General features: G+C 42.6%; 1 protein-coding gene across 1 annotated transcript in view; it reads right to left on the reverse strand.

The window, feature by feature from the left end:
* Positions 1 to 462: 462 nt before the first annotated feature.
* Positions 463 to 23,168, reverse strand: part of EXOC1 (exocyst complex component 1) — a 54,248-nt gene continuing 31,542 nt past the window's right edge. Inside the window, exons 10-18 of the mRNA XM_075544288.1 lie at positions 20,796 to 20,901; positions 15,255 to 15,418; positions 14,607 to 14,714; positions 12,629 to 12,705; positions 11,812 to 12,040; positions 8,169 to 8,352; positions 6,319 to 6,518; positions 3,337 to 3,531; positions 463 to 1,099 (exon numbers count right to left, since the gene is read on the reverse strand). Coding sequence (XP_075400403.1) covers positions 947 to 1,099; positions 3,337 to 3,531; positions 6,319 to 6,518; positions 8,169 to 8,352; positions 11,812 to 12,040; positions 12,629 to 12,705; positions 14,607 to 14,714; positions 15,255 to 15,418; positions 20,796 to 20,901 — 1,416 coding nt within the window. The 3' untranslated portion in view covers positions 463 to 946. The remainder of the gene's footprint in view (positions 1,100 to 3,336; positions 3,532 to 6,318; positions 6,519 to 8,168; positions 8,353 to 11,811; positions 12,041 to 12,628; positions 12,706 to 14,606; positions 14,715 to 15,254; positions 15,419 to 20,795; positions 20,902 to 23,168) is intronic.

Raw genomic sequence — 23,168 nt, forward strand, 5'->3', positions numbered from 1 at the left:
AACACTCTAACAGCTGCTACTGAATTGATCCCAATTCATATCGACCCCATGTGTCAGAGTAGACCTTTGCTCCGGAGGCTTCTTAATAGATGAATGTTTGGAAGTAGATTGCCACGTCTTTCTCTGAGGTGCACAGGGAAGGGCTCACACCTCAATTCCTAACAGCAGTACACGCCGTTTGCACTTCCCAGGGGGGTTTGCACCATGCACTTGAGACTTTCTTTATCTTCTAATAGTTTAAAAAAGTTTCCATAAATGACATCTATTTTGTCAGATTTTTAATACAGTACACTCAATCTATTTGATGTTATTATCGATGTTATCTTTTTTAGTATCACATTTTAAACTGTTTTCAGGTGCAGGGACATGCAATTAATTTATTATACGATGTTTCTTAAGCACTTGGCTTTTATACAAAAGGTAGTTCATAAGAGACTTACGTACAAAATTAGCTTCTGTAACTTATGTTGAAAATGTCTTTATTTCAGATCGGTAGTCATCGCCACACTTACATAATCCTCAAAGCCCAAGTGTACAATGCCATCGCGTGAACTTCCTTATCCGTATACACATTAGTCAGATGGGAGGGGGGAGGAAGGACAAATTCTGTACAATATTTTAGTAGTCTCTTGATTGATAAGTAGGAGAGAATTAGTGAAAACTGAAGAACTCCCAGTGCTTTAGATGTAGGGCAATAACTAGGCAAACAAGGATACTTGCCTGTTCGGTCATAAAAAATGCCAATGGAATTTTATGATGTAATAAATGCTTTTAGTCCACAGCCATATTAAATTTCCACACAGGTTTGTACTTTTGTATTTAGTCTCTTTTGGAATGGTGTTACCTGTTAATTTGACGTTTAATGCATAAAATCCTCAGACTGGGTTCTGAGTAGCACCTGGTGTGCTTAGGGTGTTGTACTTTACTGTGTCTTCTTTCACGAGGTTCAGTGGGACTGGGCAATACTGGAGCAATAATCCAAAATGTCCTGAATTGTGAATTCCATCGTAACACCAGACCCAGGATAACAGCGAGCTATCAAGCCTTCGAAGTGCTTATATTGGCGAATAAATTCATCTTGCATGGAGTGCCACACCACCTGAGAAAAATCATTAAGCAGAGAGAACGTCAAGATATATTCTACACCAAAATTCTACACTTTGTCTCAAAACAAGCAACCATCTAAGTGAGGCATCAACTAAGTTCATATGGAAGCAGCGCACAGCCTGTGTGATTCAAGGATTGTAAATAATAAAATCCAAATCTGAATGAGGGAATGGTATCAGAGTTTAAATTGTGAACGCCTGGCTTGCAGAAGGCTGTGGATGGCAGTGTAAGCCCCCAGTCCATTTGCAGGGTCTCCACATGGGGATTGAGCCTCTGGTGACTCCCCTCTGACCATAGTCCAGGGGACATGTGACCATGTGAACATTGCTATCAGGCAAGGAGCACTGTAAGGTTGATTAAGGCAGATGTAATTAGGTTAAAATATAGTGTCTTGTCATTTGATCTCCCTTCTGACCCATTCTAAAGTTGTTTCAGTTTTTAATAATTTCTGCTTTCTTTCTAATTGAGGTTTTGCCACACTTTGCCTAGTCATTGTTGTTTTTGTTTGCTTGCTTCCTGTCTGTGTTTTGTATGATTTTCTGTATATGAAATGTGTGACAGATCTATAGAGGCAGTAACTGGATTGCCGAGGGGCATGGCAGGGGAGGAAGGGTGGAAGTGGGGAGCGAACAACGAGAATGAGAAGAAAATGTTCTAAAGTTGATTGTGGTAATGATTGCACAAATCTTTTTTGTTCTCAACAGTTTTATTGGTATATAATTGACACATCATACAATACAATAGTTCAGTCATATTAAGAAGAGTTGTACAATCATCTCCACAATCAATTTTAGTGTACAAATCAATACGACTGAAAAATTAAATTGTATGATATACGAACTATATGCCAATATAACTATTAAGAAAAGATATTCTATGAATTTCATAGAGTGCAGTGATTAAGAACATGCCTTTTGGCGTTAAAACCGTAGCTCCTCCCACTTTCAGGAGTTGTTCCTCAGTATAGTCACTGTTCTGAGTACTTCTGCACACTGGAAGGAGGACGACATCCCTGTGGAAGCTCCTTGTGAGGAACAAGGAGTGAAGGGATGAGGATAAGGCCAAAGGCATGGTACCAGGGTTCCAGCTCATACATGGGTGGGCTTATCCCAACAAGATGTATTTCAACATGTCTGTGATCAGTGGACGGTGGCAGGAAAGTTCTCTTGGGAATACAGCTGTCTTAGACTTCTCACAATAGGTTCCTTAACAACAAACAAACAAACTAAACAGCGGATTCCAAGGGGATCCGCTGGGCCAGTTAAATCCAAGGAAGAAAGATCAGCTCAGAAGGTTACAGTGGCTTATTCTGGGGGATTCTCAAGGATGTAACTTTGAAGACTAAGGTGCACCTGACCCAAGCCGTGCTGTTTGCAGTGCCCTCCTGTGTGTGAAAGTTGGGACAATGACTAGGGAAGTCCACAGAAGATCTGATGCCTTAATTCATTGCCCCTCCAGACTTGTTTTTGTCCTGCAAACTCAAAGAACATTGACAAGAAACACGATTAGAGTCCCTTGAGGATGCCCAAACGTGCATGTGTCAGTCAAAGTCCACCTAGGACGCTGCTCCCTTCTTACTTTGACTGGTCAAATAGTTCCTTTCTGAGCCCAACACAAAAGCAATCTCCTTCACGAGACCTTCCATGCTATCGGAATCAAGGTTACCCCAACGCCTTTCTGGGCCCCTCAGGACAGTTTATGAGGGTGGCTGCTTCCACCCGTGAGGAATGGGATCTGGGTCATAGCCTCTCTGAGCGCTGTTTCTCATCCACGACGTGAACATAGTGATGGCGAGTGCCCGCTGCTTGAGAGAGGTCTTAGTCCCACTTTTCCAGGAAGGAGGAGTCTCACAAAGGGCAAGCAACTGGCCCAGAGCCATGCAGTTTTCTGCCGCTCGATTAGGCGCCCATTCTAATGGTGATTCTCATGCTCAGGACCCCTCCACCGTACTGACTCCCTTGGTAACTTAACAGAGCCAGAGCCAAAACCTCACCACAGGAAAGGCACAGTATGTACAAGAACAGCCATGGAAACTGATTAACAATGTATCTTTCTTCCTCCCAAGTCAGGACTCTAGCCTGTAATTGGTGGAGCTTTTCTCCTACGTGCAAATTAGAAAATCTGTCGTGCTTTTAGAAGAACTTACGTAAGACTCTTCAACACCCCCCCTCCACCCCCCGTTCTAATGGCTGTATAACATGCCACACGCTGACACGGAACCAAGCATACCTGAAGTAAGTTCTCCTCTTCACACAGATGCTTATCGACCTTCTTGTAGAGGTTATCCAGGCCTTTCTTCACTTCCTTCCCCGGGTACTCCTTGATCACCTTCCGCAGCTCCTGCTTGTTAAACGCCAGTTGGTAGCTCACTTCCTCCTCTCGGATACCTTGTGCCACGCGCGCTTCAACACCTTCAAAGAAGTGCTTCAAGGAAACGGACAGAAAGAGTCACTGAACATGGCTCCTCAGGTCCCTTCTAGTAGGAAAAACAAATCTGGCTACAAAAGAGTACATCTCCACTCTACAAAAACAAGACAACATTTGTAGGAAAGTCTAAAGGATCGAGTCTCCGTCACTTCCTATCACACCACTCAGACACAACTAGTTAGTATTCGAGATGGTCTTCCATTTATATTTTTCTATTTAAGGTTATGTGCTTTTTTCTAAATATAAATTTGAATTGCTATAAAATATTCTATCCAGTGAATAAATATTGTATTTTAAAACCTAGTATAAATACGGTTATCATAAATATCCTTTGGACACATCAGCGTTTCTAGGATGACAATTATTGAGGCGATCACACATTCTGATGATTCGTCATCGACACACACTGCTTCCCAGGAAAGTTCAAACAACTTTTATTTCTATCAACTGTGCCTTAGAATACTACACCTGACCATACACAATAGCAGCCTTTGTTGCTTTGAGGGGTGGAAAAGTTTATTTCACGATTCTTCGATGTTAAATGAAGTTAACATTAGTCATGCTCTGACTCCCTCGCTGATTTATACACTGGGGTCTGGGGTTTTATAAGTGATTTTAAAGCGATCTTTTACATGAAACATACAGCATTGTTCTGCTCCAGTTATTCGATTCAAGTTACCTTTCATGTGTTTTTGTCTTTTTAATATGGAGAAGCTAACATTTTTATGTGAATAAAATATCCTTTTAATTTCTATTGCTTTTACGATCTTCATAGTCCTGACCCTGGGGGCCCTGGGTCTTGCAATAGTTAACCACGGGGCTACCGAAGGAAAGGTGAGCAACTCAATCCACCCCCCCCACCCCCACCCCCACCAGCGTCGCAGTGAAGTAAGGCCTGGCCACCTGCCTCGGGAAAGCCACAGGTGTGAGACCCTCAGAGCGGTTCTCTACAGCCCGGGGCTACACCATGTGGGCATGTAACAATATATGGAGAGTAACACCTTTTCTTCTAGCTTTTAAATGCCTCTCTCGCTCTCTCTCCAGTGTTTACTGTAGTCCTTTATTTTCTACCCAGCCCTCCTAACCTCAGCTACTTTCCTGGAACCAGTTCCGGAGTTAATTCAAAGACTTTCTATTAATCGGTGATGGTTCCTTTGTCCTGTGTATTAGGATCTCGTTGGAGAGGGCGTAAACAGCTTTCCTGTTTGGCATGTTTACACGTGTGCGCTATCCAAGAGGCCCAGCTTTCCAGTGACTTTGATCAACATTTCCTCAGCAGTTAGTGGTTTTCATTATCCTTTGTTTTTTCTTCAGTAAGCTGGTGCTTGGTGTGTTTGCTTTTGTAATTTCTTTCTGCATACGCTTCTAATTGGTTATTACTGAAGTGCATGAAAGAAAACTGGTTTTCATGTATGTATTTTGAATCCTGCCACTTTACTGGAAACCAATATTTTGCACAAGTCACATGCAAATAATGGTGATCTTGATGCTTCTTTCCGGAGCTCCTACTTTTCATGTTTCATCGCACTGCCCAGGGCTCCTACGGGATGGTGAGGTGATCAATGACCCAGCAGTGCTTTCCATTTCAATGTGATCCCAAAGGCAATGCCTTTAGAGGAGGTGCCAACAGCCCTCCTGGGGCCACCCACAAACTTCAGCCAACCCCTCCCCACCCCCCCACCCCCGACTCTGCTAGAGGTGCTCAGCCCTGTCTGGTCTGAGCTGGACACACAGCCTCACACGCGAGCCAGCACTGCAGGCAACATGCAGCGCACAGTGGTCTCAGCAAGGTGGACTTGGGTTTGCCTTGGATGACTGACCCAAGGCATCTGCCCAACACAAGAGACAATGCCACTCTACGTACAGTAACTAAAAACATCTCCAATGATAATACAATTTCAATGTGAATAAAATTAACTGGCTAAGAAAATCAATGGATTTATCTTTAAAACAATGTTTGAGACACATTACTTTATTAAAGGAAAACCTGTCTTTTCTTCACGTCCATAAGGAACGAGTCTGCATTTCACTGTTGTTGGTGTGAGGTGCTGTGGAGTCGATTCTGACCCACAGTGACCCCACGCACAACGGACCGAACGAAACGCCACACGGCCCTGCACCACCCTCACAAGTACTGGTGCGCTTTAACCCATGCCTTCGATTAGAGGCCTTTTAATTATCTCTTTGAAATCTGGATAACAGATACATGGTCTTCATTTCAAGTTAATATTCTAATTTCAAGTCAAAAACCTATGGAAAGCAACGCACATTTTGGACAAAGAGAATGCTCCCTTCATGCTTTCACTAGGTTGCTAAGTTCTTTAAAACTAGCATTTAATTGTAATGGTCAGACTTGCTCTAGGAAATGACTCAAGTCATGTGGGGGGGGTGGGGGAGGATCAATTAATTAAAAAAAGCAACTTTCCATTTCCTCTTAGCTTGAAAGCTTTACCTGAACTACGGGCGAAGTTGCCCCCTCACGAGGTAAGAAACGGGAAAAGGGCTGATCTGGTGAGAAAGGCCTCATCTAGGTCGGTGGCCAGCTTTGCTACCTACAAGCTGCCTTATTTGTTTTGTTTCCTCATTTGTGAGAGGGATATCATGCTACTCTGAGAAACAATACGTACAATGAATCTCAGTAGTTCTTGGCACATGGGCAGTTTCCATGACTGAATCTCTCTTGCTTTTCCCCCTTAACCAACCTGGGAACAGCTTTGGCATAAACGCCCCGTGTTACCCACATGTGAAGGAGGTGTAATTTGAGTCAGTTGGAGCTATACTTACATTTAGTTTTTCAAGTGGCTGCCCTAAGGAGTAAATGACGTAAGACTGAAGGTGATCTGTGTATTTTTGCTTAGCTTCTTTTTTTTCAGCTTCTAGACATGAGATTTTCAAACGAGAGAGAGTTGCAAAAATATGGTGAAAGTTCTCCATCATAACAACATCCCTGGGGGTCTTCTGGCTTTCATTGGCTACTTTCTCCACTGAAAAAACAAAATAAAACAAAACAAGGTATAACCACGTGTCTGAAAGCAGAAAGGGGCAAACTAACGTGTCTTGAAGTAGAGCCAGAATGGTCCTCAGAAGTGGCCTCAGGGGTAAGCATGGTGAGACTCCGTCTAACATACTTTGGACATGTTATCATGAGAGACCAGTCCCTATAGAAGGACATCATGCTTGGTAAAGTAGAGGGGCAGCGAAAAGGAGGAAGTCCCTCCAGGAGATGGACGGACACAGTGGTTACAACACTGGGCTCATGCCCAGGAACGACTGGCCAGCACGGGAGGATGGCCAGGGCCAGGCCATGCTTCAGTCTGTTGTGCACAGGGTCACGAGGGGTTGGAACCAAGTTGATGGCACCTAACAACAACTGATAGCAATGTGATGAAATTTAGCTATAAAAAAAGGCTTATTATTATGTTTTAATTTGTTAGTTTCACAGTTATGCTTCTTTCTGAACACTAATAAAATATGCTAGAGAATTCTTCCCATCCGCCTAAGCCTACTAAAGGGGTCGGGTCACTCTAAAACAGTCGCACGGGTATGTGGAGGAGATTTCACACTTGACAAAGTCGGCACTCCAAATCTGTGGGCAAATGATCCATTATTCAAATGTCTTAGGGCAACTCGCTGGCCCTTTTGAATATACTAGATTTAGATCCCAATTTTCCAGCTTCTAGCAAACCAAATTCTCAATTGCTTACACATTTACAGTGCAATCAACGAAAACAACACACGCCCAGTTGCTATGTTGCCTCAAGACAACCCCTGTGGCAGACCGCCTGGGCCCCACAGGGTTCAATGGCTGCAGTTTTGAAGGGAAAGCGGCTTTCCTCCCAGGCGCATGTGCGGAGACAGACCGTCCACCTGGTCTCTGAGCAGCAGAGCACACTGACCGTTCCGACTACCCAGTGAAGGACTCCAAACGAATGAGTCAGTGCATGAGACAACAAGTCCCACACGATTTAAAATCTAGTTCATGGTAGTACGGTCTGCCTTTCTACAGGAGCCCCCAAACTGAGGAGAAGTCACAAGAGGAAAGACGGACAATTCTTACATACAATGCGAAAACTCTTATGCAGAGGCACCACAGGATTAAAAGCAAATGGAAAAAATATCCTTCTGCAACCCTAATGATGAAGGGTCTACACTCTGTTCCTTCCGAGAGGAAGATAAAGCACCTCGACAGGGTAGACACGGGCAGAGGAGCCCGCGGCAATTAGCGCGAGACCTCCGGCTGGCCAACCACTCGACGGAGGCAAGTGGGAATGCTCCAAAGGAGCGACAGTGCTAACACCCAGTGAGAGCCAGCATGGGGGCACACGGATGGGGGCTTCACTGACCGCTCGTGGCTCTCAGCTGGTCTAAGCTTTCTGAATGGCCATCCCCTTGACCGAGCAATTCCCCTTCTCGTCATTCCCACTCAGGAAATGATTGGACAAGCACACAAAGATACACATGGGAAACTAGAATCAAAGGAATAGCAAATTTGGTTCATAAATCATGATACATGGAATGAAGGAACACGTGTATCTTCCACATGAGCAGAACAATTTCCACATGAGCAGAACAAAGGAAAACAACCAGCCAACAACAACAACAACAACAAACAAACTCCTTAGAACAGAGCTTACCATTCACAAAGACCCCTCGGATCAGTTTGGTGTACGCTTTATCCAGGTCTCCACGGCGCTCCGCATTTTTAAAGATTGATTCCGCTAGTCCTGCAAATTCTTCAAATTCGGCAACAAATGGAAGAATTCCTACTTTACTCTTCTTTGAGATCTTTACTTCCTCCATTTGCCTTATTTGGTTGCTCTAAAGATTGGCAGAAAGCAAGGGACAGAGAAAGCCAAGCAAGTGAGAAATGACATACAATGATAAATGCGTATCACGTGTATATCACAGAGGCAGGGCATCATTCAGAGCTACAACATTTTGTAGACTTACTGACGACAGATGAAACAGAATGGGGCTAATAAGAAAAACTACTTTTATAGGTTTACAGAGACAAAAGTTTCCTAATTGAAAAAAAACATACCCAAATAAAATGCCCAAACCATTGAAAACAAAATGTAGGCAAGGCTTAGGAACTTCAAGAATGTGTTGAAAGACCACCAACCAATAAACATTTCTACCTTGTATAAGAGAGAAGGACAAGGCTCTTGCTCCTTTTGGGGTCAGAGTGGAACCCAGAGAACACACGAGAAATTGCCAGTGTATTTCAGTTAGTTCTGATGTGGCCAGCTTTGGTAATCAAAGCTATCTACTGTTCTCACTAGCTGAGAATCTGTCTGGATCATAGGTTCCCAAACTTATTTGGCCTTAGTGTCCCCTTTTCAGGAAAATAAAAAGTACTCAGCACCCCTTTGGAAACTGAAATCTTAGTCCAGGACAAACTGTAGCTATCTGCTCTTGCAGCCCCCCAAACTGTTCCAGTGCCCCCACTAAGAGGCTGGCACTGCCCACTTTGGGAAACACTACTCTAGATAAACGTTTCTGTATTATTTTGGGGGACTGGACTGGGGGCAGACCAGCGTTTCTATTATGAACTTTCATTACATAGTCTTCTGTATATTTATTAGCTACTTATTCTAAATTAGTTCAGCATCAAAGTGCTTGTGCATAATGGTAAAAAATACAAAACAGATGCTTATGTAGGTGGAATTAAGATACACGTTCTCAAAGATCCACTCATGATTATCCATAATTGAGGTTCTACCTTCTTCTCAAGTTGTAGCCTGCATTCATAGGAAAACCTTTGCCAGTCGCCCTTCCGGGGTTTGGTGCGCCAAAACCAAACTCACGGCCATCAATCAATTCCAACTCACAGCGCCCTGTGGGTTCCACTACTTTACGAGAGGAGAAAGCTTCACCTTTTGCCCAGAGCGGCAGGCTGCTTCCAACGCTGACCCTGCAGTTGGTAGCCCCGAGGGTCACCACTACACCCCCAGGGGCTCGGCTTTGTGCCTGGTAGGCTAGAGGGGGTGCGTTCACTTGAGGAAAGCATTACCAGGAAATGGATCTGCGATAAGAGCATCACATTTCTCGCTGCCCGTTGAAGGCGCCTCTTTCCAGCTGAGAGCCAGTCACACTGTGGGCACCAGAAGCTCTTAGGGGCTTTAGTGAAGGTAATCTACCAGCACACCCTAGCGGCTACCAGCCCCACGCCACACGCAATTCAGCCAAATCACATCATTCTAGGCCAGAAAAGTGCGAGGGATCGTGAAAAGCAGACTGCGGGGTTCCGCTGGGCAGTCTGCTGTGTCAGTTACTATCTCATTCCATCCCTGGTTCCGGCTTGGTTAGCTTTCAGAGCCCTGCTCTCTTTGGAGAGCACCCGATTTGCTGAGCTTGAGCACCAGAAGAGACCCGAGCTCGGACGCTCTGAGCCACTGTCTGCAGCCTGCCTTTTGCTGCTACACAAACTCATTCCCTTTCAGCTTTTCTGTGCCTCTGCTCTGGTCTCCAGCTGTAGCACACACAAGTCTTACGGAACACATGCACTCCACCTGTGAGAAGACCCAAGTTAAACTCAGAGACAGAGAGGTGGCTAAAGGGAAGTCCTTTGGAAATACATGCATTTTAGGAGAAATTGTGAATTTGTGCCTTTTCCTAGGTTATGGTATTGCAGTAACATTCACCTTCTTCTATAAACTGTTATTAATTACTACTATTCGTCCCGCCACCACCACTATTAGCTACCATTGGTCGGCAATAAGTTACTCTGGGTCGGGCAGTCAGGTGAGCCCAGGTCTCTCTCTACCTGCCATCACATCCTCTGCTTTGACTACTGCACCCTGCTGGGCTGAGAGGCACTAGACATGATTCCACTTTATAGGTACAGCGATGAAGCCTTTACAGTTTGAAATGTGGAGCCCCCGCATCACTCCGGGTCCCAACGATGTCAGGCTGGACCCATTTCCTCGCCTGTGGCCACACCTCCTTTGCCTACAGATTATGTGGCTGCAGTCAGGCTGCGAGGTAACCACGGGCTCTGAAGAAGCGAGGGGCCCACAGGAGGAACTTTAAGGGCTCACACTGGCCTAACACTTCAGTGGCAGGCCTAACTACGTGAATGTGTTTCCGGGAGCTGGAAGGAGCTTCAGGAGAAACTGCTTGCAGGGAACAGGAGGAAGGCGACACCAGAGCTCAAGATCTGCCTCTCTAAAGAGGCAGCGCTAGGCCCGGGCAGCAGCGGTGGCGTCCCCGCACACCTCCCACCTCAGCACCGTGTCCCCGTTGCTTTGAAGCGTGTCGATGAATGCTCTTCTACATCTATGTGTCTCTTGGTGTGACTGGGTAGGTTTCTTCCTGGGTCTGTAAACACTCAAAACATTTTCCCGTGTAAATTAACATCCTCCACTTTCGGATAGTGTGGAAACCGAGTCAGAGACAATTAAGAAGGAAAGGTGGATTAACAGGCTACTGAGCTAACAGTTGAGCTTTCTATATGTTAACAATCCCAATAAGCACGATTTTTAAGTACAAAGAATTCCATAGATTACAAGAGCTCTTAATATTTTCAGTCTCAATTACCTAATGGATATTTATAATGTGACTATAACATAGAGGTTACACAGTAATACTAGTGATTTCATTAACTAAAAACATTTCAGAGCAGAAATATATCCTCTCTTCCTAGGTCCATTAATAAGATGGCATTTTCTGAGGACCTGGCCCAGCTCAATTTATATCTACACGTTTACCCAAAGCTAACAGACAATAACAATACTGTTAAAGACTTTTTTTCTTATTAACTGGGGGATGGGCATGGGGGAGAGGATGCTTGGTAGAAGTTCTGTAAGAATTATTTATCCTTAAAACAAATCAAGAAAACTATTAAAGTTGTTCAAGGGTAATTGAAATAATTTATGAACAATTAAAATTTTAAGCAATTACAATAATACAACTTATGATTTTATTGTTGGGCTAGATTAATAAAGAAACAATCATTCCAAGTGGATAGTCAGTTTCAATGGCTGCATTAGTCTGTGGTCACCATCTGCACACCAAGGCATCAGAGAATCATCTGGAGGCTCTCTTAGCAACCGATCTCCAGGCCCCGCCCGGGAGTTCGCTGAGCTGCGGGCACAGTGGGTGCAGCAGGGACACGGGTCTGCTCAGCGATGTTGCAGCCAGCATCCTGCTTCATGGTTTTGTGGGGAGGGTGACCAGCCCACCTGCCCCCGTCAGCTGGCAATCTCTTCAATACATCTGCCTATGTTTCAAGCCATAAGCTAGAACTCAAAGCTACTGAAAAACAAACAAACTTACAATGCATTTGTCAAAGTTCCTTTTGACGGTCACCAGAACATTCCCCAGGGTCGTACTCAGGAAGGACGCGGGGTCCACATTCTGCGCAGTCCAAACGTGATGGCTCATTTTGACGAGCATGTAAAGGGAGTTGAAGCTATCGATTTTGTCTCCTAAGGCGATCAGGTTGTTCAGCTCTGGCTCGATGCAGCGGAATATTCGAATCATCATTTGGCGGACCATGTCTTTCCTGGGCAAAGCATACAAAATACAGAAAGCTCTTGCAAGCTTCAGGCGAACGCATCTTTCACTTTAATCTGCCTGTGTTTTCAAAATGGCGAATGTTTTAGCTTTCATGCGGCAAGTTTCTAACTTTGACGGGCCCACCGCTCAAGCGTAACAGCTGTGAGGAGGACGCAGGACCGGCACACAGGTCTCGGGGACCGGTAACGGACTGCACAGCACCTGGCAGCAACCGAAATACTCCACACGTTTCAACCTACAGATCTCGTTCTGCAAACTCCATTTGGCCGCTCTACATAACTGATGCGTCCTGAGATGTGTCTTTTGGTATCTGAGAAATACACTGCAATTCAAAGACTACCTTTCTCCCAAGCAAACGCCAGAATTGATTGCTTTTTACCCTGTGGTTAGTGATTCAAAGAATGACTCGAGCAGTTTAATGCGGGGCAGTAAAATGTTCAGTGAGACAACAGCTGTGCACGCTGGTGCTGTGTGGCTGGGTCACACTGTCATCATGCCCTTCGTGCGCAGCCCTCCTCTAGGCTCAGCTGAAATCCCAGCCCCCCATCAGCCGCGGATAACAACCAGCACGTACTCGGACGAGACAGGCAGAGGCATGCCAGAGGTATGCTGCCGAGAAAATGCTCCTCCATCCAGATCTTCCGCTTCACTCTGCAAAAGGGATTCAGGTACTTTACATGATAAAAGACCAACACTTTGCCCAGTCTAGAAAGCAAAAGCCTAGACAGTCTTAAAATTCCTCAGAGAAACTACATTATGAAAAAAAAAAATCACGGTTTTAAAAAGTAGCATTTACAGATGTGCTTTGTACAATTGATGTATGTATATGCATGGATTGTGATAAGAGTTGTATGAGCCCCTAATAAAATGTTTTTTAAAAAGTAGTATTGCTGATTAAGCTGTACAACGGTATAGGCTCTTTACGAAGGTACAGCTAGAGGGCTAGTACCAACTTTCAGGAAAGAAGAAAAGATGGACATACTCCATCAATCATTCTCATATGGAGAAGTTCAGCATTAAGAAATGCTATCAAGACAAGCTCCTGGTGAATCTACCCACAATTGCGGGAGAGGAGGGAAGTCGTTACTAAACAGAGGGCGTTAGAGAGTTGACTATAGAAGATTAAGGGCATCAATCTGACCTAACAGTGAACACTTTGTCAGCAGATCCCCCTAGGATGCATGCTGGGCCTGATCTGGTATTCAACATTTTCCATATGTTTGGTTGGTATTGTTTGTTTACATTAGGGCACACTTCAGAATCGTTATTTCACTGAGGTCAAAATCTTGAAACTGTTATTTGTTCTTCCGTTTTTCGGTATATGAAACCCAGGATTGATGAACCAACAGAGACAGCAAGTAAAATAAGGGTTTGGGGGGTGGTGGGTTGAAGGGGTCCATGTAGAAAAAGAATGTTTGGAAACGGGTTGTGGTAGCAACTGTACAATTCTGGTAGATGTGATTGAACTATGGGATGATACATGTATTATTCAATCCCAATTAAGTTTGAAAAAAGGGAGAGAAAAACTGCTATCCAGAACCCTTACAGAGGCCAGTGAGTTAGCACATTTAACAACAGTAATAACCACCCCATGCACAACCCTTTAATGGCTCCTTCCCTCTATGGGTGCTTTGAAAAGATTGCTCCCCCAGGTGTAACTTTTTGAGGTGACTTTAATTAAAAAATCACTCTACTTAAATTATGTTTGTACGTTTTCCAAGCTATTCTGGCAAATCTTACTCTTATGCTTCACTAGAGGAGGGGAGGAAGAGGCATTTTCCCTATGCACTTTACAGATGAGAAAAAAGGGGGTTAAGTAATTGGTCTAAAGTCCCATATAGTTCGTTAAAGAGTCAACAGCGATTCAAACCTTTGGAGCTCTCACTAGACCAGCGGTTCTCAACCCTCCCGATGCCGCGAACCTTTCATACGGTTCATGCGGTGCTGACCCCCAGCCATCACATTATTTCCTTACTCTTCCTAACTGTAAGCTTACTACTGTTATGAATCAGGCGACCCCTCTGAAAGGGTGGCTCAGCCCCCAAAGGGGTCGCGACCCACAGGCTGAGGACCACTGCACGAGACCATCTTTTTGCTAGAGCATGGTGTACTCACTTGAAAACCATCTTTAAAAAAATTAATTATAACATTTCATGGTAACAACTACCGAGTAAAAATTGCTATTTAAATAACGAGAAAGTTAACGAGTTTAAAAGGCACCTGCAAAGAACCGTGAGCATTAAGTAATGAGAGGTGCCAACATGCTTAGTTGATCAGCTACTTACATGAGTAATTACACAAGAGAAAAGGAACTTTACTATTCTTTGATATCAGTTTTTCTTTTATATCCATTGCCTGCTACAAAGTTAGTAAAAGTTTAGACTTAAGACATTCTGGGGTATTAAATTAGATCCCCACACGCCAACGATCATTGATTTTAATTATCTTGTGGCATAACAAAAGTCTGCATGCTGGTCTTTCTTTTCGTTCTGATTTTGAAACTGAGATCATATATTAATTACAATAGTAGTCAAAATAAATGTGAATCATACCATAGTTCCAGGCATACTTTGGTGTTGCTGTAGTTTGAAAAATTTACTTATAAAGTCCTGTTCTGCCAGACACAGGGGCTCCAGTTCACTTAGTACCTGTTCAAATATCTAAAGAAAATCAAAAGGATCCTCGAGTGAAAGAATTGCACTCAGTGCTCAAGGGTAACACTCCACATTTAATTCACGTTCAACCTCAGAGCAGTTACAAAGAAGTACTTCTTGCAAGATTGACTAGTTGACAAGACACATACAACTTTAACAAGGCTGAAAGTGATTCGGGACATACTAAAGTAAAACATTGTTACTGACTGTTACATCTGCAAAGAGGAACAGAAAGAGAGGCACTTTAGACTTACTTAGTTCAACGCTGCTAATTCCTCTTTGCTTAAAGACTTAAGATTTTAGTAGATGCCAACACTTTATGATTTACAACAAACAAATTTTAATAAGCATCTAGTGTTTCTATATGACCGGGAATGTCCATTTCGCTTACTAATGTTCTTTTGGGATTTAGAGTTGGCAAGTTCCCGTTTAAGAGCGCCAACAGCACCCGAGGCTTCCGACACGTCTACGCAAAGCAGCAGCAAACTGCTGTCACACAGAAAATGCATCCTACTGTCCAAGGACACGTGGGTGGCTTAATTTTACCTTATCAAATTTGGTTCTGTCGGCGACATCGAGATCGGAGGCGGACATGTTTCCCATATCCAACAAGGAAGATGACTGAGATCTGCGGTTCCCTGAGCTCTGAACAGTGAGCTTATTCAGACTAGAAGTCGAGCCAGTCAGTTTCCCAGAGCTTCCATGAAGACCTAAGAAACAATCGAACTTTCAAAGTTGTGACCTCCAGGAATAAAAGATTCCTGGCCTAGGTCAGGGGCTCTCTTCCTTGGTCTTGGACTCCCAGTGTCCTCTACTGCCATTACTATCTGCATCCTATTGCTCAGCAAACTGTACACACAGTGAAAACTGCAGAGATTCGTTGACTAAGGCTGAAAGGGGCCTAGGAGAGCCCACGCAGGCCCATTCCCATGATAAAAGTAAAGCTGCCTGATACTATCTCCAGCCTGAAGCAGACCAGGATTTCTTTTTCATTCAACAGACAAGAGTGTGAGTTCAGACTGCTGAGTGTACAATTGAGTGTGACTTGGTTCTATTTCTGAAGAAAATTGTCACGTCCCCCCAATGACTTGTCTCCGCCTTAAATCAATTTTACTAGGTGTAGTCATATGCAACTGACACTCTTTGATCATTCTTGACCCTTAAACAAGCCAGTTACATATGGTTCAAACTAAACATTCCTGAAGCCAGAGACTCTGTGTTTACAGTATTATCCACAACTCTTCAAATACTAAAAGAAGAGAAAAAAATGCCCTGGCAGCTTGTTATATCTAAAGTACAACTAAAATGCAATGGGCCATCACCAACCCTTAGTCTGGGGCACCTGTGTTTGGGTCTAATCCGTCATAGCCATGAGGAAATACGGGGACAACATGGCAAGATGATATGCCACGTATGTCAAGGAGCTAATAGATTCCATTTTTACACCCCCAAAAGTGATGTTCCCATTCAGAATAAAACAAACAGAAAGTAAAATAATTTTGATTCTTCGTGGATCGCTCTCAGTGAGCCTACAGTACTTGCTGATGGTCAGAGAGGGCTTAGGCTATGATGACATAATAGAAAAACTAAAGGCAAACTTCAAGTCGGTAACATAGAAGCTGACCATCTCACTAAGAATCTTATGAGTTTTTAAACATTGCCTGAAAAGAGAAGTAAAGTGGTTAAGGCTTTCATCCAGTCTGACACAGCATTCTACTACAGGACGTAGGATTTAACTGCAGTACGTATTTCTTGGGTCTAGCTATACCATGGGCCATCACGTTGGCACTCTTTCGCCAGCACCTAGACACTCAGAGCAATCGGTATTTGGAGCCTCGCCTTTTCTCAAGACAAAGGACACATGTTGACACACTGAACACGGACACATGCATTGGGGACACCGACGGGTACAGCAGGCATACTCACTCTCTGCTTCCTGTCTGACAGCGCTCTCTTTTCGAGGCAGTGTAGCTGCGATGGATTAGGTTGCAAGCATCAAAGACAAAGACAAGTTAATCAACTGCATTTTGCACAAACCATGCACAAGAGGAAGTTAAGCTCTAGTTTAAAAGACACATGCAAAGAACCACGAGCATCGAGTAATGAGAGGTGGAAACACGTGTTTAGTTGGCCAGCTACTGTTGGAGAAATTCTGAGAAAAAACCCTACCAGGCTTTTCATGAATTGTTTTTACTTGTCTGGGTAAAATGTCTAGGTTTATTATCTTGCCCCCTCCCCACACAGTTAAATCACTATGATCTTTTTAAGTTGACAAAAGCAGTGCACTTAAATTTAAATGACTATTGAATTTTAGCTTCTTGAGAAAATATAGTTTAAGTAAATAAATTTAATACAGTGTAAATTCAGGATGAAGCTACAGATTTACACATTTAATGAATTGATGGTCTCACATTCTGGAAAGGTCCTGAAATGAATCTCCACTGTACCAAATAATTTCCTATTCTCTATGATAAAATAGTTACATCAACAGGGCTTTAAAACCATTTAATAATTAAATATCCAGTTCAATTACTCAGTAACTACTTATTAAACACCAGGCATGAAAGGTATGTATCATATAACCAATTACCAAGATGGGTGAATGGGAGAGCAAAATTAAAGGAGCTGGTGTAATAAAGGTATAATAAAATAGTTTGAGCAAATTTAGGGTCATTTGGCATTCCTTTTGTTCTAAAACTTCTCTACATATTTATCAGATCAATTTTTAAGGTCATCGTGTGAAGCACTCTAGACTCAAACTGGAAGTTAATGTCAAAGAAGACAATCAGAATGAATGTGAAGCAGAAAATTAAAGAACACTGTTTAAGTTAGCCTAAAAACATTTTTAAAACAGAGTATATGTCAACTGACACTACCCCTGCAATACAAAACCAAAGGCCAAAGTCTAAGAATAAACTATGTGTCACACTAGAGAGATGTGTACCTGCCCATCCTCAGCCAACTCAAGCATGAGGGAATACTCTTATTGGCAAACAGAGATCTTGTGGAGCCAGCTACCAGCTAGCCATCTGAGCAGTATCTTCAATTGGCCTCAAGCTGCTGCTAAGCTATAGGGGGCATGCTGCATCAAGATTTGGGGAAGACTACTAATACCCTGCAATCTGCATTGATACAACCTTCCTAGCTGAAAAGTAAAGAGTCTTGAAGCTCTGGTCGATGAAGATTAATGACTTCACTATGGATTGCACCTTAATATAAAGAAAATAAAAATCCTCACAACTGGACCAATAAACAACATTATAATATTGAGAAACTATTGAGGTTATCACAGGTTATATTTTACTTGGATCCACAATCAATGCCCATAGAAGCAGCAGCCCCAAATCAAATGATGTATTGGTCTGGGCAAATTTGCTGCAAAAGAGCTCTTTAAAGCATTAAAAAGGCAAAGATGTCACTCGACTCAAGCCATGGTATTTTCGATTGCCTCATATGCATGTAAAGGCTAAATAACCATTAAGGGAGGCTGAAGGCAAATTAAAGGCCTTAAATTATGGTATTGGCAAAGAATAATAAAAACACCATGGACATCCATAACAACTAACAAATCAATCTTGGAAGAAGTAGAGCCAGAATGCTCCTTAGAAGCAAGGCTGGTGAGACTTCATCTTATGGTATGTTTTCCGGAGGGACCAGTTTCTGGAGAAGCACACCACTGCTGAGCAGAGGGTCAGCGAGAAAGACAAAGACCCTTGAGATGGACTCACACAGTGGCTGCAACAATGGTCTTAACACAACAACACCTGTGAGGATGGTGTAGGACCAGGCAGTATTTCTCTCTGTTTGTACACAGGGTTGCTATGAGTTGGAACCAACTCAATGATACCGAAATGGCAACAGTGCTAGGTTCTCTAGTTTCAGAGCAAAGCCTCATGCCTCATGGACCCCTTACCTACTGCCTTCAAGTTGATTCTGACTCACAGTGGCCTTATATGGGGTTTCTCAGGTTGTAAATCTTTATGGACCACTAGGGCTCCTTTGTGTAGTTGCCAATAAAGACTCAGGTACTAGTAAAAACAAAACAAAACAAAAGACCAGAAACACACTCCATGGCTGTCAAATTAATGCCGACTCACAGAAACTCTGGCACCTCAGGAACTGCCTCAGCGTTTCCCAAGGAAGGAAGTCATCTTCAAGAAAGCACGCTGCCGTGTCTGTCTGTCCGTCTCATGTTGTGGCTCATGGGTTCAAAGAGCTAACCTTTCAGGTAGTACCTGAGTCTTTAACCACTATGCTACCAGGGCTCCTCCCATACTAGAGGTGCTGTTATGTTAGGTGCCAATAAGTTGTGCAGCCCAACAACTAGAGGAACTAAGTTGCTTTTTAAAAAAAATGTAATCCTCTGAATTCTGTTTATTGTTTAATTCTTATAGCTGATGACATAAAAATAATGAGCTATGATTTTCTGGGGCTATCAATCACCAAATTACTTTCCCATTCTTTATCTCATTAATAGGTACATAGAAGAGATGAGATTTTCACTGTTAAAGTCACAAAACTACTTTTTAAATGTATTTATGTTAGTTGAAGTATTTACAAGTTAATTAAAAAACTTCTTAAGGAGCAAACCAAAAACTATGTGCTTGAAAGACTAATGCAATGATCCTTTGAAGCCATTATTACACTTAAGTTGTATTTGTGTTTCATCATTTATCTCAATGTGCACCTTAGGCTTGGGGAACTATTATGCTACTGGGGTTTATGAACTGCTCGGGAAAAATTTTTAGAAAAATTTCCCTTTTACTTCCACTTTTCATACATGGAAGAAGAGATTTCCCAAAATAAAATGGATCACTAACAAGAGGTGACAAGTATACTTAATGAAAACATTAAACATGTAACTGTATTAATAAATATGCTGTTCACTTAAAAGAAGAAAAGCATAACATACCACAGTGAAAACATTAACAAGGCTAGAAACACACTGCTGTTTAGGAACGTTAACCTTTAGGATGAGTTAGCATTTCTGTTTCCAACAGCCTATTGTCCTAAGATTCTTGATCTGCATCTTCGTCAAAGTGTAGCACACTGGAGTCTATATTCACAATCAACATAGATCAGTGCCACGGTGTTTTAGTAACTGGGAATCACAACATAACTCTGTAGTACAGATGGCCTCCTCTGCCCTAAAGAACAGGGTGGGAATGTGTGCTCTCCATTTGGGGTCCTGTCCCCTGACTACAGAAGTGGCTTGACTTAGGGCACAGGCTCCTTTCAACAGGCAAATGCTAAACTCATTATTCTAAAGGGAAGGATGCAGACACACTCGGAGGACATGCCACAGCCCTTTAAGGCCAGGCTTTGTCCAGAATAAGCACAGACTCCACCCAAATGGGACTCCAGGGATGGGGACATGCAAGAGCAGAATGTGGCTTCGGCAAACCACCTCCTCACAACTTGATACTTTCACTGGCGAGCTCTTCAAAGAAGATTTTTATTTTTTGGTCCATTGAACATATTTAGAAGGTTAAAAACCAAAAAAGCTTTAAAAATCTCTCTTTGGAAAAACAGGGATGATCAGAGGAGGAATTTTGGTGACATCGGTATAGTTCCTTTTAAGGGAGAAAAGACAGAAAAGCATTCTTGACTCAAGACAGCCAGTGAGAAGTACGGAGAAGCCAGGAGTCACTTCATTTCCCTGCAGAGCAGTGACTTGGGAGGCCAGTGACTTGGCCCGCAAATCGTCTGAAAAGTTCTTTCAGGGAGTTAGAAACTGAGCTCTCCCCATGTCTCTGATGCTAACATTTTCTCTACCAGCTGTAATTCACTGTCTGGTCAAAGGACTTTCCTACACATAGACGTTTCCTACAGATAGACGTGAACACACAATTGAATAAGTGTCAGAGTCAGACGGCAGAATTCTAACCAGTAAGAAACATAGTCGCAGGTGGATGGATGGCCATCTGTGCTATGAGATGCAGCTAAACAATAAGCCAATGTGGTTAGATCTACGCTCTCGTTAATTCTACTGCACCTTCTTCCACCTTAGACTTTCCTTCCCTTAGGTGACAAATCAGTCGGTGTTTAATGAGAAGAGAGGACATGGGCCGAGGTGCCCGGGCTTACCAAACTTCTTGCTTTCTTTGGTTGTTCCTGTCATCTTGATCTTTGCAACTTCAAAAAAATCTTTGATTTCTCGCTCATACAGCCGTGATAAATAATCCATGTAATTCTTAAAATAAAACACGTACTTCTTATTAAACAAGCAAGGAACAATTTTCATTTTCTTTCAATTCCCCCATCCCCCTAAGTCCTTCATGCTTGCTTTGAATTTTATGATCTGAAGTTCTGAAGCATTTTTTAGGATACAAACTATTTCCTGTCTTTAAAAAAAAAAGAAAGAAAAGAAAAATTGGCATCGTACAAATAACAACCATGTAAAAAAATCTGAAATCAAACATTATCCCGATCGCATTTGCATGTTTCCACATTACCTGTCACACCTTGGAAACGCACTGCTCAGGCTATCTGAGTTGGAGCTACTTCTCCATCCACAGTGCAGGCGTTTCTCTGGTCTCCACACTCTGCATTAACGGTTGTACTGTATTTTGTCTTCCTGATGTGCCAAATTTAGTAACTCAAACTCCTAGCACAGAACAGTGAAGCTGTTTCAGTATTTTACTACAGTAGACCATGTTGCAATAAGCTGTTTGTCTCTGATGTACTGTTGCCTTGGAAAAGTTCCGAGGAGTGGAATTCCAGGGCCAAAGAGTGGAAGTCCAGGGCCAAAGAGGATGAGGGTCTTTCTGAGTCTGTGCGCTTTTGCTCTGAAGCTGGTCATACAGATGTCCTGGGTCAGGGCAACGAGGGAATGCACTCAGTTTCCCTGACCTCTTATTGGCAGTGGATGGGTTACTTTCTGTTAAGAATTTAATTACTATGATCTACAATTAAATAATCCATTCTCTTGAAATACATTGGATTCATTCTAACTAAAATGAAAACATCTATTATTTTGTATATAAAGACATTTATTTATCATGTTTATTATGACACAAAAAGATTTTATACTACCAGGAAAGATTCTTCTATAATGGGAGATTACACACTTTTTCTAGTCCTAAGATAAATGCTATAGAGTCTGACTCAGTCTGACTTTAGTCTTACTAAAATCTACAACAGAAATAGTGTAACTGGCTATTCTTTGAAATTTATCATAGAATTCAAGCTGTAATTTTCCTTTATTATGCTAGGTTAATATAGTCATTTTTAGAACAGGTTTACTTGCCTTTAAACATCAGATATCCTTCTCAAAAGGTACATATAAATGAGTTCTGACTTATCATTCGCCACCAATTTGCCTATTTCATAAATCTTTTAAAATAGTATTTGAACCATATGTAAAGCAGAGCCTTCTTTCTCAGTTAGTTACATACATTTCCCACATAATTTCTGCAAGAAAAGTTAGTCACGGGGAGCAATTCTTTCTGATAATCTGTAATTTTAAAAGCATATGTAAACAAAAATAGCCCCTAAAATTGATTCTTTATTCCTAGCACTAGCTCTCTTCTTCAAGAGTGCTCAGGTGATCGGACACCTCTTTTTCCAGGCATTCTACAGACTCACCGATGGGAAAGGCCACAGGTAGCTGTGACGACATCAGCTGGTTGATTTACTAATGTCTGGAAGACGTGGATTTTCTGTGCACACGTGTATGTGGTCTTCTTAGCACCTAACTCAAAATGTAACTAGAGTGAGTTTAAGTGTTCTGCAGAAAGCACAGCTGCTTTGAGGGAGCAGGGTGGGGCTTGGTCTTCCTGTGAAGAGTCTCTCTGGGAACTGGCAGGGTCAGCAACGCCCTGTCCTATAGGGTTGCTATGGGCTGGCATTGACTCAACTGCGATAAGATTTTTTTTGTATATTCTTATACATATCTCCATGTTTTACTTCATCAGAAAACAAAACAAAACAAAACTGTAAGGCAAATTCTACAAATATAGAACTAACCGAGAGGGCTGCCTGATTCTCCCTTAAGTCTGACTTTTCAATCTCAGGAAGTGATCAGGCGAGGAAGGTTCATCTCCTACTCGAGCACATCGCTATCATTGAGTGCCCTACAAGCATAACCCAGAGCCACAAACAGAGGTCTGGGGAGGAAGGAGACCTTGTAAGCCACTGTCACAGTCCGGGCAGGGGACATTACCAAGGTTCTGATTTTCCCAGAGGCCCTAATGTTATTGTTGTAGTTTTTAAAGTAAAGTTCTTGTTTTTGACACTTTAGCTACCAAATTAGATTATGAGGTATATATAGTCTGCTGAAAGTTCAAACAACCTTCTTGGAAATATCAATTTCCTAGATAAAATAATTAATATTGTCAACCGAAATTATACCCTGAGCACAGAATGACTCCTTAAGTGATCTCCAGGTTGGCCATCATGTGTTTCTTCTCTTGAAACTACATTTAAGAATACTACATTATACATAAAGGCAGGGCGTCA

Source organism: Tenrec ecaudatus, chromosome 3, assembly GCF_050624435.1.
Source record: "Tenrec ecaudatus isolate mTenEca1 chromosome 3, mTenEca1.hap1, whole genome shotgun sequence".
Classification (NCBI taxonomy): Eukaryota; Metazoa; Chordata; class Mammalia; order Afrosoricida; family Tenrecidae; genus Tenrec; species Tenrec ecaudatus.